Source organism: Calonectris borealis, chromosome Z (genome assembly GCF_964195595.1).
Source record: "Calonectris borealis chromosome Z, bCalBor7.hap1.2, whole genome shotgun sequence".
NCBI classification, from domain to species: domain Eukaryota; kingdom Metazoa; phylum Chordata; class Aves; order Procellariiformes; family Procellariidae; genus Calonectris; species Calonectris borealis.
The window spans coordinates 68622248-68638731 of record NC_134352.1 but is presented as its reverse complement, the minus strand read 5'-3'; the positions used below and the strand labels follow the sequence as shown (position 1 = coordinate 68638731).

Genomic DNA, 16484 nt, shown 5'->3' with positions numbered 1-16484 from the left:
ATGCCCAAAATGCCGCGTTCAACCCCTGTTTGTACCCTCAGTTAAGTCATAATTGAACGTTGATTTCTTAAAAGTCTTGGGGTTTATGTGTATCGCTACATACTACTTTTTTTTTAAAGCTCTCTTTCACCTCGTCGGCTCTTCCAATGTTGATGTGAAAAATGCAATGACCTTCAGTGGGCCTCTGGAAGACATGTTCGGGTACACAGTCCAACAGTATGAAAATGAGGAAGGGAAATGGTAAGTTGCTTTTCTTAAGTGCAAACACCAAGTTATCAGGTATTCAGTGACTCAGGTGCTATACTAGTATTTGTAAGTATGCCTGATACGTAAGGGTCAGATACTGTCAGTCGTATTTCTTAAACTAATGCACAGATGTAAGGAAACCTGGAAAGATAGGGAGACTGAAAGATCCAAATTTATATCTACATTTATTTTCTCAAAGACATAAATGAGTTCACAAAGTGGGTAAATTCCATCATTGATGGAGCTGAGAAAGTTTCGTGTTATGCCTGAGCCCTCTTTTTTCCATTTACCAAATAAAATCATTATTTATCTTTTCCTTCTGTTAATGTGAAACTGCAGTGAAATTGCTCCTGTTTTACCTAACTAATCTGTATTATGTATTTTTTTCTAAAGTTTTCTGTCAGAGGTCATCTGAACAGAGTTTTTTAACTGGTGGGAAGATTTCCCTGTCAAAATATTTATTAATACAGTACTCCACTTCCCCTTTTGGAGGGCTAATTGGTAATATATTTGCATTTGGGACTTGGAGCCGCCTTCTTAACCTGTCTTTTCCTTCTTGTTGTTCTCCTGAATTAGAAGTTGCATTTTGGTATACTTACTGGTATCATTGCTTCTTGGTCTTTTGATAAACACCTGCTTATGCTTTTCCGTTGTAATAACAAACTTCACAGGCTAACCACTGGGCTGGAGGGCTGAAATAACGATTGAATGATAAAAGTTTTGGGAATCCTGACATCTCCATCATTCTTTGCAGATTGCTCTAGTTTTCCCAGAGCTTTGCCGGTAATTTGACGTTCTTGGTAAACCCAGGGACTCCTGTGGGCAGTCTGGGACGACGGGCACGTGGCTGCGTGACAGCCAGGTCAGACTGTTTGGGAGCGCCCGAGCAATCCTCCCCGCAAACGCCAGGGCTGTCTGGCTCCAAGAATCTGTCCACCTCTGCAACACAGTGTTCACCATTAGCCATAGGGGATGTTCACTGAAATGAAATTGCAGAGCCTGCTTTTGAAAATGCTAGCTCTTGATTGCCCAGATTGTAGGATGTTTAAATATACGTCTGCATGAGGGTCATGGGAGAATAATAATGAACTTCTTGAGCGAATTTAGACCTTCAGGAAATGGTATCCGTTGTACGAGCTGCGATTTTGCAAAGCAAGCTATATTGTTGTAAACTGTCCCGAGTCCTTTCAAGAGCAAAAAATAGCATGAGCTGGAAATGGCGACTCTTCCAGTAGCTGAAGGAAGGTGGGAATCTGAACTAGTGTGCTAGATCTGAACATCTCTGAAATTAAACTCCGGAGCTGCTGTGAAATTGTCAAGCTTTCAAGTTGCTTTCAGCGTAGCAACATCCAGGGCAGGAAATCTGTAGGTTGTCAGTTAAAAATAAATATACAAAGCAGCCTTGTGATGCTATAACGCTACCTAGATACCACAGATAGAGCTTTTCAGCAATGGGTGTTCTATAAATCTGACTGTAGTGGTTTCTCAATAAAACTGGGGCCCCTAAAAAAATCCCCTGTGCAGAAAGACAAAATAGCCTTTCAGACCACTTCTCTCTGTTCACAAGGCTCTTTCTTTCTGAGAAAAGAACAGCATAGGGACATAATCCTGCTGAGCATTGATCACCTCCCGTGGGATATCAAGCACACTCAGCTTCTCTACAGTTAAATGGAAGTCAAGGATGCGTAATAGGCTGTGGTGCATGTTTCTAAGTTTTGGTGTAAAAAATACATACATTACAGCATATAGCTTGATAGAGCAGTCAGATCCAGTATATACTTGGAGCATTTTATTTTGCTTTAGAATTAATTAATTTATTATTCATGAAAAAATCTTAATGGATCACAATGAACTGTTCCAGTATGGTTTTTTAGAAGCTCGATTGTGTACTGGGTTTAGATTCTCCTTTCTTTTTTAAATCCGTAGGCTATATTTTACCTATTATATCATTCTATTCAAATATCTTCTGCCTGGACTCATTAATTTATGATTAAAGGTTGAAATGGTTCTCTCAATAATTCTTCACAATTATCTAAGTGTCCAGGAGCAAATCTTACTGAACTATTACTCTTAATGGCAGGATTTCTGTTTCCAGTGTGTGCTGTGAATTCTAATTTAATCCCTGTTCTTCCTTACACATTCAGTGGAGCCAGTTGTTATCTGCTGGGTAATGCTGGGCTAATGTGTGGCTAATGAAGATCTGAGAACAAAAACAGTGTCCATCTCTCAACAGCATTTCCTGCTGAAAACTGGATTTAGGTGTGGATGCTTATTTGTGGTGCTTACAAAGTACTACATGAGAATAGTGATTTTTGATCACACCAAATTTTGAAAAAAAAATGCACGTGATGAAAATCCTTAACATTATAAAAATTTGAAATTTCTTGTAATAGCCCTTTTAATAACATTATTTTTTATTAATGAGAGGAAAAATGATGTATTTTACACTGCTGGCTCACATTACTTAAGACTGAATTCTTCTTCCTGGTGCTTGTGAGCCTCTCCTTTGGCATTTGGTCTCTCAGCATTGTAAATACATTTTCTTCTAAAATATATGAAAGATCAAGGAGATATTAAATAAAACAGATATTTCCTTCTGTATTACTTTTAATACTTGTCATCCAGCCACCAATATTGCTTTTATTTTCCACTGGAATTTTTTAAAATGTTATTCTGTTGTGTAATTTGGTATATAGGCACATTTCCTTTCTGTGTCCTTATTAAAGAGGAGACAGGATGGCTGCTTCTGCTTGTATCTGAACTAGCATAATAGATACTTTTCTTGCTCTCCATCCTGTACTCTTTGTATGGAGCTTGCTGCAGCTGTGCTCTCTCTGCAAGTTTTGTTTGCCAACTTTCGTGCCTTTTAAGAAAGAAGATATTTCAGGTAACTTATTTCATTTGCAGGGTACTTATTGGTTCACCGTTAGTTGGCCAACCTGAGAAAAGAACAGGAGATGTATACAAATGCCCTGTAGGAAGGGACAACCAATCACCCTGCATAAAACTGAACTTACCAGGTATGAAAGAAAATAAAGCTGTGTCACATGGACGAATAATAGAGATCAGATCTCAGGAGATTTTAATAGTAAATATGCATTAGAATTGTTTCTATAGATAAAATTTACTTAGGACTCCAGAGCTTAGTGTGAAGGAAGTTATGTTTGTAACATCAAAAACAATTTTATTTTAAAGCTTCTCATTGTCCTGTGGAAAACATGCTCATAATTTTAGGAGGGGCATTTGGCTGTGTTATCAAAACTTTATGATGACTGGCATTAATTTACTGTGGTTGACAGTCCTGGCCATGGAGCCAGAAAGGCCACGGAGCATAGATTCATGGATTACCCTTTCCAACGCTCTCTGAAGCCAACAAGAACCTTCATAATGCCATCAGTAAGCTTTTGATGAGCACGTAACTAACCAGAACAGGCTGATGCATCTTAATATGATGTAGGTAGATATTAATCATTTTCTTACTCATGTCAATACATATGTGATGTACACAGGAAGAGACCTCCTGTTAATATGAATTTCACTAAATAGACCTCTCGTGGTATTTTTTATCTCTTTTTTTCCCTTGAAAACCTAAATGTCAGTAATGTAAAATAACAGTTACAAATCTAAAAGCTGTTAAGTCATTTATAGCAGGCCAGGGTAAAAATTGAATGTTTGTTTTCTAATTAACAAAGCTGTGTGAACAGTAATCTCTTGCTTTCATGATGTGCTGTTATTTTTACTTCTTTTCTTTTCTGCGGTTCGAGAAAACTATTTGAGACAGCAACCCAGACAAATTTTCTGGGATAAAAGCCAGTCTCAGAAATTTTTCTTGATTGTTGCAGTTGAAGAAGGAGGAGGAAGGGTGCTAAAATATTCGATGAAACCAGCATCAGTCTGGGTTTTATTTTAGAATCTGGAAGCTCCATGCTAGGGGATATATACTTCAACATTTTGTTTTCATGTTCCCAAATACTTAACATTTTAATCTATTTATAGCTGCTACTTCAGTTCCTAACGTCGTGGAAGTAAAAGAAAACATGACTCTTGGAACAACCTTAGTGACTAACCCAAAAGGAGGCTTTCTGGTAAGAAAGGACTTTTTGCCAATTTTAAAAGAAGTCTGTTTTTTCCTCAGGTACCATAACAAAAACCTTTCACCCTTTTTCATCTTTTAAAGGCATGTGGACCACTTTATGCTTATAAATGTGGGCGTTTGCATTACACAACTGGAGTTTGCTCTAATGTCAGCTCCACTTTTGAAACCGTTGAGGCAATTGCTCCGTCTGTGCAAGGTATGCATGCCACAGGAATTCTCTTGTGTGTCTGAAAATACAAAGTGCCCAACAAGACAAATGTATACACATAGGCATACCAAAAAGTATGAGCTGCTTAACTTAGCTACCAGCATTACCAAGTTAAGTAAATGTTTTCATTGTCCGTATATAACCTAAATTCTTGCTACTTTTGGAATTTATCTCGGTATAAACAATCATTAGAGTGCTATGTGACATCCAAACACAATTGCTAAAAATAGTTGCTTATGTTTTTTACTTATGGCCAAAAGATTCTCTTTAAATAATGACATCATGTTAAGACCTAATACAAACCCAATTTAGTAATATAGATAAATATCTTAAAGACCTGGTTCTTTGGAAAAATCGAAGAGGAACAGATTGACATTGAAGAATGTAGGGGTCGCTAGTAAATACTCCAGTTATTTGATCTTCTAATGCCATTCTTAAATTTCTGCTTACAAGTGCCTTGGCTGAACACCATGTAAAATATGATGCAAAAGTTGATGAACGAGAGTTGGCATCAAACATGTCAGTTCAGCCCCACTGCAGAAGGATATGCATTTATTACTAATCACAGTAGTAACTGGAGCTGTGAGATATATTTGATCCTTGTTAGTATCAATTCTTATGTGGCAATTTGTGTTGCAGAGTGTAAAACCCAGTTGGACATCGTCATAGTCCTGGATGGGTCCAACAGCATTTATCCATGGGAGAGTGTCACAGACTTCCTAAACAGCCTCCTGAAAAACATGGATATAGGTCCTCAGCAAACACAGGTAACACAGTAGATGTTTTATGGTTGTTTAATTTGCAAGGATTTACAGGAAATGAGATGAGAGTGTCATCTATGGAGCTCTTTAATTCCAAGAACTTACGGCAATGGGGTACTAAAACAAAATAGCTGAAACCACAACTAAGTCAGCGTCTGCCGCCAAGTAGCAATACCAGGGAGGCTCTCCCTCCCCTCCACCGCTCAGGCAGTCTGGAGAAACCGACTTTCTAACCTAGAGACAAAAGTTAAGTGTGTTAAGTGAGGCCGTTTGAACATTGTCCTTTCCCACTTCCTTCCTCTCCACAACCAGTTCTTGTCTTCTTTTGTACTTCATAGCACAAAGGTCATTTCTGCTCCGGGGCGCACATGCATGGTTCAGACAGCCTTTGATTATAAGCTTTTTGGAGCAGTGTTCAATATTTTGTGCTGTGAAGCATTGAGCATAGAGCTTTTAAACATTTGAAATCATAATTAACGAGTGGCTGTTAAGCCGCATGTTATTAATGGCAGAAGCTACATTTATATAATAAGTGGAGAGGGCCAAATTCCCAGCTGCTATAAATCAGCGCAGTTCCACCAGAATTAATGGAGCTACAACCAATTACCCCAGCTGAGGATCTGACATATGTTTCACACTCCGCTGAACAGAGTATGTAAATAGCAATTCCAGCAGAACTTGAGGAAGGGGGAAATACGGATGCTGGGATACATTTTAACACAGGAAGCTTTATTAACAGCAACAGAAGAAACCAGGTCGTCTTTTCTCTGCTCCCTTTTCCCTCTCCCAAAATCAAGGATTTTCTGGGATCCTGTGTGATATTTGATATGCTGCAGGCCAATACTTAGCATTTTTGCTAAGGTTAGCTCCTACATTGAGCTCCTGCCTTCACAAAGTAGACTGTGAGAAGGTGTGAAGGATACCTCTGTCTGCAGAGAGTATCCCGGTCATTTTCCAAGTTAATTGGGGTTTGTGAGTTACCACCCAACTCCCCTATTGGCTGCACTGAACACTGGCTGATAAAATTATTACTTATCAACTGTCAGCTTTAGAATCGTGTCCTGTTATTTTAAACACATTCTTCCAGATATTGTGAGGAAGAAGGAAAAACACTTTGTCAAATTTAACAGAAAGGGAATGTTCATGGTCCCTTAAGCTGGTGATTACTCAAACATGTGCCATTTTGTGAAAATACTTAAACCTGAATTTCCCAGTACGGGGCAAAAGCTGCGTGGAAATCATCACTGCCTTCTGCCCAAAGGGCTTCATGGGAATAGTACACAGGGCAATCAGCTGTACTGCACCCTCACCCCTGTTCCTTACCCTGCAATTCCTAAATTTTTAAATTGCCACGCCTCTGTTATGTTTGGTTTTGGAATCCTGCCTTGTCTGTGCAGCTCAGCTCATGCACAAAAGGTCCCTTACTGCCCTGCATTCCAGCAGCCCCCATCTCCACCCACAAAATCCGTTCTACCCAGAGTTTGGCATAGCTACCCCTCTTCTCACACGTACACTTATTCACTCAAGAACGTCAGCTTTGGCATCTGGTTGCTACAGAGCAGAAACATTTGAGAGGGAGATAAGAATGGGATAAGGGGGAGAGAGGCTCAAAAACTGGAATTTGAAGGCAAAAGCTAGATGGAATTTTCTCAGTTCCTCTTACCTTCCCCCTCTCCCCAGAACATATCCCATCTTTCTCCCCTTCTCCAAGCCCCTTGCTTGGGAACCCTGGCACAGCCAAAGGTAGAAACAAGTTTATACCATCTCCTCCACCCACACTGTCTCCTTTCTCAGAAACTGTGTTTAAATGACTATTGAACGGGGAAGAGAAGAAACAACAGAGCAGGCTTATTTCTCCCCTCTCGTCTGGAAGCACAGAATAGAAATACAGGAACAATTGTTTACTTTCTGTCTGTTTAAATTGATTTTTTCCATGTTCATCTTTTGGAGATTGTTGAGCACGTAAAAATCCACGGACTTTCACTGACTTCAGATTGTTTTCCTCTTGCATGGGAAAGGAATGAGGTGATTACAGAATAATTCCTTAGCAGCTTGGGTGTGACTTGTTCAAAACCATGTTTTGATTAGAGGCTTGCGAGATTTTTTTTTTCCACTTACTCCCTTCATGAACAATGGTGATTAGATTTGTGGCAAGTCAGAAGACAAATTCCTCAGTGTTCCATGTTTGGCAAATTTGAAAGTGAAAGCCAGAAGATTCAGATGCAAAAAGCCAAAGTTTATATCATTTTTTCAGAAGTATTTCCTTCCCTACCTCTTTCCATTCTCCAGAAAATCCACACCTGCATCTGTATGCAGCTTACAGATGGTTAAGCTGCATATGCTGAGCTTAGGAATAAAAGAAATAAAGGGAAAGTGATGATAGAAGAGTGGAAAACAAAGAAGGAATTAAATGAGAAAAAATGGTACAAGTAGGAACAAAATATTTCTCCCGCCCTTATTCCACATTTTAATGTAACTGCAAAGCAAGATAGTTTTTTTCCTCTTTTTTTTAACTTTTGTAGAGATAATCGTCTTTTCAATATGAGGGTGTCTTTTTTAATCCTTTACATGTGAGCAATCTTCTGTGGTAGAAGAATATCAAAAGAGAAAGCAGAATACTTTGATATGTTCAATTCCAGCTTTAAAGCAATGTTGGAATGGCATCCAGAAATTTTCAGACAGGTTTTATTTCTCCATTAATGTATGACATAGGCAGTTATCGGTGTTTGCCCTGTACCTTATTGTATCTCCAAAGGGGCTGTATCAGTGGGCTAAGAAGTCATGCCATGTCATATCTTATGATCAGTTTTATCTCCAGAAGAACAGAAGTGTGTTAAAGAGGTGTTGATTCAGGATGAAGAAAGACCTTTGCAATAGTTTACAAGTAATTTCTGTCTGAGTCCCTGGGAGCGAACAAAATGTAGCAGAATTAATTCAATTTTGCTTTGATTCAGGTATCTTTAGCAGGCTCTCCATATGATAAAATGTATTATCCAAGTGCTTCCCAAGGCATCTCTGCTTTTCTTTTACATTAAATATGAATTAAGTAAAACTAAAAATATTTCTTATTTTCCTCCATCCCAGTGGTGAAAATCCTAGCATATAATTTCCATGTACTAAATGGTTTTACTTTCATTTTGGTTTTGTTGTTGTTGTTGTTTTTTACCAAAGAGATTACCTTAATAATTTGTTGGGAAAGCCAGAATGTACTTTCCAAATAAGGGGCTGTATTCACTTATAGAACAACAATAAATAATTGCCCTCAGAAATGTTTTGTCACAAAGCAGAACAGTCCTTCACTTGCCTGTTCTCTCGTACAACACTTTTTCACAGGAACTGGGGACAATTAAAGAATTATTCCCTTGTGTAATATAAAAGCCATGGAATGCTAGGGAAGGGAACATAAACTTAGGAATTACAAAGATGTTCAATAGATTATGGTCAGTAATGCTGGGAAAAATACTAGGTTTTCTGGAGTAGAGCAGAATTACCTCCTTCTGTGTAGTACTATTGCATTTTCCAGATTTAAATTAAACAAGCAAATCAAAACATACAACGCCTGTAAGCATCATTCTTAGGGGCTTGCTGAAGTTATGCAGTTTGAACAGGTTTATTGTCCCATAAAGGCACATTTGCATCATGTAGATGTGTCACTTATAGTTTTCCATTAGATTAAATGGCTGCAAAAGCTCAAACCTTCATTGCTATTTAACAGAATATAATTCTAATTTTACAAGGTGGACTTGATTCTGTGTTCCTGTAGGAGACTGGAACATGCAGCCTAGTAGTATTTTGTCAGTTCTGGGAAGCTTTTCATTAACCTTTTGGTTCATCTTTGATGCCATGAAATATGTAGAACATGATGATCAGTGTTTTCAAAGCTAGTGCTAAGGAAGGGTCCCACAGAACAATTGTATCCCATAAGATAACCACATGCCCTCCTTCCTTCCTGATTTACAAGCTATGCAACACAGTGCAGTTTTCCAGACTCAGATGTTCTTCCCATTCACTTCCTGAGAAGGAAATGCTCAAAATGTTTACTTGCTGTGATCATGGACAACGTTTCCTTTCAAATAGGAAATGATACAACTCAATGTCAGCCTGTAATCTTTTTTAGGAAAATGATAACACCAACATGGGTCTCTAGAATCATGAAAGACTGGCAGATACTTTTCACATTGGCAGCAGTCAATATTTGATTTAATCCTTGGTACCAATAAAATCCTCAAAGCTGCAGATAATAAGCCCGTGAATCCACAGCGGCAGGCTCCCTGGCGTACAATAGTCTCTGGCTACGCTTGTGCATGGTCCTGGAATACTTAAGGCACTCCTCCTGCTCCAAAAGACCAAACATAATGAAAACCTCTGGTTTACCACCAGTTAATGGCAGTTTTTTAAATGACTAGCAGCATCCTGTTCAGATTATGCTGTATGTCACTTTAGATGCATGCCACAAAAGAATTGCCTTGGAGGGAACAGGTTAAAAATTTCATTTCCAGCTTGGGGTTTAGATGGTGCCACATGACTGCTCTGAGCAGTAATACAGCATGTGCCCCAGCCTGTGTAAATATTGTGCAGGATTAATAGGCTGCTGCCCACGAGAACATGCAGCCTCTGGATGCTCTTGGCTGCAGGTGGAGGAGGGCGTGCCTCCAAGAGAGAATTAAAATGTCTTAAAAGGGAGCAACTACTTGTAACTTTGAGCTTACATCAGTTCTTCCAGATTTGATTGTATTTTCAAAAGGATACAGAAATTAAGTGGGATAGATTTTGCTACCACATACCATTATAATTATAGTCCCATAATCATATGCAACTAGCTTTTCATAATGATCATGAATTTGATGTTTAGTATCAAATATTTATCCAACTGTAATCCTTCTACTACAAGCAAACAAACATGGTGCAGCATCCGAGAGGCTATGAAAGTACCTCAAAAACCACCTATAAAGCAATTGCAAAGTACATACTAAGCCTCTTCTAAAATAATATGGTGGCATAAACATCCCAGAGGTCTTATTGATCTTCAGTACCTAAATGCTAGAGTGCTTTTAATAATAGATGAGTGAGACATAAATATGCCACGTAATATGCATTATCCTAAATAACACCTATAAATTGCCATGTGTAATATAAAACTGAAATATGCTAATGGAACATTGTGTGGATTCTTCCCAGTAAAAGCTGTCAGGAACCCACCAAAACATTAAAACTGACAGAGATGAATGAGAGAAATTAATTAATATTTAAGAACATTGCTTGTCTTTTTATTTCACATTTGTTTTTGCAGCAGGTTCCCTCAGGCATTTGCGATTGGGTTCCAATCCCACACGCTGATCTTTCACACAAAGACTTGTCCTGCTGAGGTCATCTAGAGTCTTTTCATCATCCTCCCCCGTTCCAGAAGCCACCACTTTATTCATTTTGTCCCCTCTGGCACTTGTCAGGTGTCTTACTTGGGCTTACCTCCTGCTGGGAGAACGGCCATGTCCTGGGCTGCCCTGCTGTCTTCATCAAATAAGGGTACTTGGGTCTTCCTCTCACCCCGAGGGCCTAAATTCGTCATTGCAATGCTTTTTCTAGGCTAGGTTTAGGGTAAATAAACTATCAGATGTAAGAATATTATATTTGGATGGAAAGGAGAGAGTTGTGAGTGAACCATGGCCTCGTATGCTGTAAGGAAAACTAATTTGAGAAGTTGTGACTGGTGGTTAAAGCATTGGTCTGCCTTGGCCTAGAGGAGAGCAGAGCTGCGGCACAGATTACCGCAAGTCAGGAAGAGCAAGGAGTTGAGCCTGCTTTTGGCTTTGTTCCTATTTTTAATAAAAACAATTTAGCAACTTCAAACTGTTTCATGAGATTGAGTGTCTGTTAGCCAGTCTTGCTCAAATGCTTATGGGTGTTTCATACTGAGGGAGACACACAGAGTTCATTTCTTTTCCTGGCTGTAGGTACAGATGAGCATTTACCCCACTGCAGGAGACACAGATGCTTTCTTTAAGGGTAGTTGATTTTTAACATGAATTGTGTGTTTCAGGTTGGAATCGTTCAGTATGGACAGACTGTAGTCCATGAGTTTTTCCTGAATACATACTCGACAACAGAAGATGTGATGGCTGCAGCCATGAGAATACCCCAGAGGCGTGGCACGCAAACTATGACAGCCCTGGGAATAGATACGGCAAGGTGCGTTCACAAAATATTGTCCTGCGTATGGTAGAAACAAACATAAACAGATATGGCGACGGTTCTGATTTTGTAAATTAAAAATATGATGTGGCTGACATCTGACTTTGTTTTAGCTAAGCAAACAAAATTTAGGAGAAGGGTGGATAAACAGACCCTGTCCAGCATCTAGAGCAGTTGTATATGGCACCCTGAAAAGGCAGCTGTCTCTTGAATGGAGGAAATAGGGAATGAGAAGAGACATGGAGCAAGGTTGTAGTCCGAAGCAAAGGGCTGACAATCTTTGATGTCTACACAGAGCAGGTAGGAACTGTGTGTGTAGAGGGATGAAGGAAATTAAGTTTTCAGAGGAAACAGGAAAAAATAGAACTGTTTATTGTTAATTTGTCTTCATTCTGACAGTGAAATTATTATGGGGTTTGAGCTCATACTTGTCAGAAAGCCTAGAAATTTTATACCTGAAGTCTTTTAAGCTTCTGGATCATTGAGAGATTAAAGATCTCTTGTAGCAATAGCATTATTTAGAAATGCTTCCTTTATGAGAAAAATGAAATCTGATTTTTGTAGAACAGACAGTAAATGCAAAATCTCTCAGACACTTTCAAACTGCACAATGTTGTCCTGGTACCTTTTTTCTTTTCTACTTTTTTTCTTGGCATGACAGCATGACTTTATTCCGTAAAAGACTGCATTTGCCCTTTCCAAACAACCATTTAGTGAAATATGCAGCATCTTTTTGATGAACTATTTGATTATCTGACCAAAGTTTTGTTGATATGATGTCTTAAATCGGATGAAATTCTTACATATTCACCAGTAATGTTTTCCTTAGATATAAGTAGAGGCTTGAGGGAGTCTGAAGAAGTTCATGAAAACAGAGCCAGCTGAGAATTGCCAAATACTCAGAAACCACATGTGATTCAGAAAGTCCCTGTGCACCACAAACTGTTGCGGGCTTGCATATACAGAAACTATCAGCAAAAGCTTCTTCTGTTCTTGCAGTCTGCCTACCCATCCACTTTTGGCCATCATCAGCAGTAGATCTTAGCTTTCACTTGTGTGGCCAGTCTTACAGTTCTGCGGTATTTTTCTAAAAAGAGGAAGCCCTGCTTCCTTCCTTCTCCTCCTGAGCCCTAATCCAGCCTGGCCTTTTCTGGCCCTGCCCAGAATGTGGGTGAGCAGCTGCCCAAAACTTCAGTGCCCCTTTGCCCATCTGCGGCTGTAGAATTCAACCAGTCACCCCCACCTGTCTCTGCTCACCTGCAAACCACTGCCACATCTCCAACACCCAGTTTTGCTGTAGATGTGCAGAGGTGTGCTGGTAGCACTTGAAGTGCTGCTGTAGGGTGGAAATAGGTGGGGGTTTTGTGTGGGGGTTTTGGGATGGGGAGATGCTGGTTGGGTTTTTTAAAGCTGTGAAAAGCTGTTTTAAGGTGCCAGAAGTTTATCTGGAGAGGGGAAGAATTCTTCACTATCCGGGACTGTATTTTCTGCTGTTGCTCTCGAATGAATAATGAATGAATGCTTGTGAAACTCATTGGCTATGAACTGTCATATAAGTTCCAATTGTTGTTGTTTGTATTTGTTTGTGGTTAATATTAATCTCCTTTTCCTGCTTCTTAGTTAATATAAAGTCTTTTAGTTTATGGTTGATTATGCAAATATGATGCATGTGCTAAATGCTGACTTTGCCTTTCTCCAAACGCTTTATGCTCCCTCTAGGGAAGAGGCTTTTACTGAGGCTCATGGTGCGCGAAGAGGAGTACAAAAAGTAATGGTTATTGTGACTGATGGGGAATCACACGACAACTACAGATTAAAAGAAGTGATTGATAATTGTGAAAAAGAAAACATTCAGAGATTTGCTATTGCTGTAAGTGAAATTTAATGGGAAAATTCAAAATTTTAAAAGCATGTTTCATCTTCCAAATATAATTTCGCAGAATATTTATGGAAATAAAATCATTTCAGAGAGGGAAAAAGGAAGCTGAAAGAAATATTAAAAATTTGCTTTCTGATTTTACAACACGTAAGAAAAAGCAATCTATCCATCTTCCTGGTGATGACAGGTGTACGTGCTTGTGAAGAAAAAGGAGAAAGATTTTCAGGGGCAGTATAAAATCAAATACTTTTTGTTACGAGAAATATTGAACAGAGTTGGTTAGTTAAAATCTGAGCAATTTCTATAGACACATTACCTACTTTAAAAAAAAAAAAAAGCAAATGTAAACCATCAACAAAAAACAGATTTATTATGGCTGTTCTGTGTGCTGGCGTTCTAAAGTTGTCATTTTCATGCTGAGCAAACTTAGTAGCTGAATGAGAGGATGAGCATGATGGAGGTTATCACATATTGAGAAGTATGGAAACATGAATGATAGATCTGCTGTGAACTCTCCACTATATTTGTGTATTCTATATACAGATCATCTGTTTTCTCTCGTTAGTTTTGAAGGTATGTTGGATTGTTGCTTCTCAGTTGCTGTCTCTTTGTTTTGGTACAGTGAGGTGGTATGGAACCACACAACTTCAAGAAAGATGTTATCTTTAATTTAGAGAAAGAAATAAAACAAAAGTTGAATCCAGCAGCACACAAATTTTCAGTGGTTTCCTTCATAAAGCTAGAGATCATTAAAGAAAATGTCATCCTTGAAGCTGCCATAATTTTTAGCAATAAAATCTCTGTCTAGAACCAAATTTGAATTGCTCCAGTGTCAAGGAATGCTAGAACATGGGAGTTTGGTTTTTTATTTCCCTCTCAAAGCAAGTTAAGTTTATAGAGCACTTTTTTTTGTATGAAAAATACTTGTCCATCTGGGAATTGGAGAAATAAGTCATTTTGTTCTGAGGCATCTTGAGTTTTTTTACAGCAGTGGTGTTAAAACTGCAGACCAAATCTAAAATCTTGTACTGTGATGGAGTTGTTAACATTGAATGCAAGCATTGTTGTTATATGTATTTATAGGGCAAATCTGCACACAAAAAAGAATCATCCTATGCCTAATTAACATGTCATTATTTGCTCATATACCGCGTTATGACGAGAACTGGTGGTACCTATGCAGAAGCCAGTGCAATTGTGTATTCTGGTTCGGGTGGTGTTGTGTTGGTTTTTTTGCTAAATTAAGGCCTACTTCGACAAATCATAGAATCATAAAATAAATCATTAGAATTTTGTGAAGAAGGGAGAAAAAGGACAGTTGAGCATAGCAGACATTACACCATACAGTTGCTTTGCTTGCTATTGTTGATATTTTCAGAAAAACAACTGAGCCCTCAGTTCTCATTGGAAAAGAATGGTTTCAAATCAATTTGAGGGAGGTTTTAACAGAACAAATTAAGATTAGATATGATTTCCCAATATTCTCTCACAACCTGCCTCAAAGGTACCTTTTAAAACAGGTTGTACAATGTATCTTTGACTTCTTTTTTTTTAAATTCTCTTTAGATTCTTGGCAGCTACAGCAGAGGAAATTTAAGTACTGAGAAATTTGTAGAGGAAATAAAATCAATTGCCAGTAAGCCTACTGAAAAGCATTTCTTCAATGTCTCAGATGAATTAGCTCTTGTAACTATTGTTGAAGCACTTGGAGAGAGAATATTTGCCCTGGAAGGTATGACATTATTTAAAATTTTGTTTCATGTGTGCTTTACAACTGAAGCAAATAGAAGATGACCTGCTTTGATCTTCTTTTGCAATGTATTGTGCTGCATAAAATGTATTATGCAGGTATTTTTCTTCATGCTGATCATAAAAATATTTTACAATAGACATCCAAATTAGTCAACGCTGTCCAAATCTGTTTGTTTCAAGCATAGTACTGGTAATAGAAGGCTGAGTTTATTAGTTACAAATTATATTGGCCAACCCCTACTGAATAGGGGGCTCTATTGTTAAGTCCCTTTTATTGGGAAGAATACACTTTCAGTGGAAAAATAGTAGTTCAAACAGGAATTGAAACCTTAGTCTTCAGTTTGTGCTTTGTATTTCTAGAAAAGTGAGAAAAATCAGTCTTTCATTAGTAGAATAAAATCTGTTAGTTACACCTATTAAATATAATGGCTATAGAATAGAAAGGTAATCAACTGCTAGTCATGACAACAGACGAAGGATGTAAGACCTAACATGACTGAGTTTCTGGACATCTGGAATTCAAGGTTTCATGCCATAGCTCAACCCTCTGAAGAACCAGATGCCTCTGGAAGAGACGGTCTCACTTTGTCACAGTCCATCTTGTCCCTTTTAGCAATCAGGAGCCATTAGGTAGTGCCTGTCTGTCACACGAAACCCCAGCCTCCAAACAGTGGAGTAAATTGTGCTGTCCTGAACTCCCTGCTGATGGGGAATGCTTTATATCATGAGCTCTAACGCTTCCATTGACTTTAGTAATTCATTTCTCTAATCATAAGAAAAAATTACAAAACATTTGAATATTAAACAAGTTCTGTAGCTTAATAAAATATCCAAACAAATGTAGTTATATTGATGGTGGTGAAACTAACTGATTAAATTGTAGAAATGTTATCTGTTTATATGATAATCAGCTCTTGAGATGACTAATTCTCGTCATCATGTCCTCCGGTATTTTGATACTTTAAGCATATTGTACCTCTTTAAGTATCAAGAAGTTCTGCAGTACTCCTTGAATTCAGCTTTAATTTTCTGCAAAAGGTGCAGTAACAAATACCTACTTTTTGGATGTTACTACTTTTTATTTAACATAAACCTATTGTAAACTGTTAGGATATTTGTGCCTTGATATAGTTGCCTTATTTTTAAATTTTATTTTATATAGACTTGTCTGTATTACAAAAAAATATATATTTGAAACAAAAAATGTGGGAAATTCTTTTCATCCACACTGTAAGAGACAAGCTAGGTAATTTCACCACTCCCAGAAGGCTTCTTGATTTCCAAATTTTCAGTAGGAGCTCAGATCTGTGCTAAGATTTCTGTATAAGATACTTGTGATATGAGATAAGAAAT

The 16484-nt window shown here is 38.2% G+C and overlaps 1 protein-coding gene across 1 annotated transcript in view; it reads left to right on the top strand.

Annotated features, from left to right (window-relative positions):
- ITGA1 (integrin subunit alpha 1) overlaps positions 1-16484 on the top strand; it is a 75027-nt gene that overhangs the window by 27779 nt on the left and 30764 nt on the right. The window contains exons 2-9 of the mRNA XM_075137547.1: positions 120-240; positions 3154-3266; positions 4243-4331; positions 4424-4538; positions 5190-5317; positions 11349-11497; positions 13220-13370; positions 14946-15111. Coding sequence (XP_074993648.1) covers positions 120-240; positions 3154-3266; positions 4243-4331; positions 4424-4538; positions 5190-5317; positions 11349-11497; positions 13220-13370; positions 14946-15111 — 1032 coding nt within the window. The remainder of the gene's footprint in view (positions 1-119; positions 241-3153; positions 3267-4242; positions 4332-4423; positions 4539-5189; positions 5318-11348; positions 11498-13219; positions 13371-14945; positions 15112-16484) is intronic.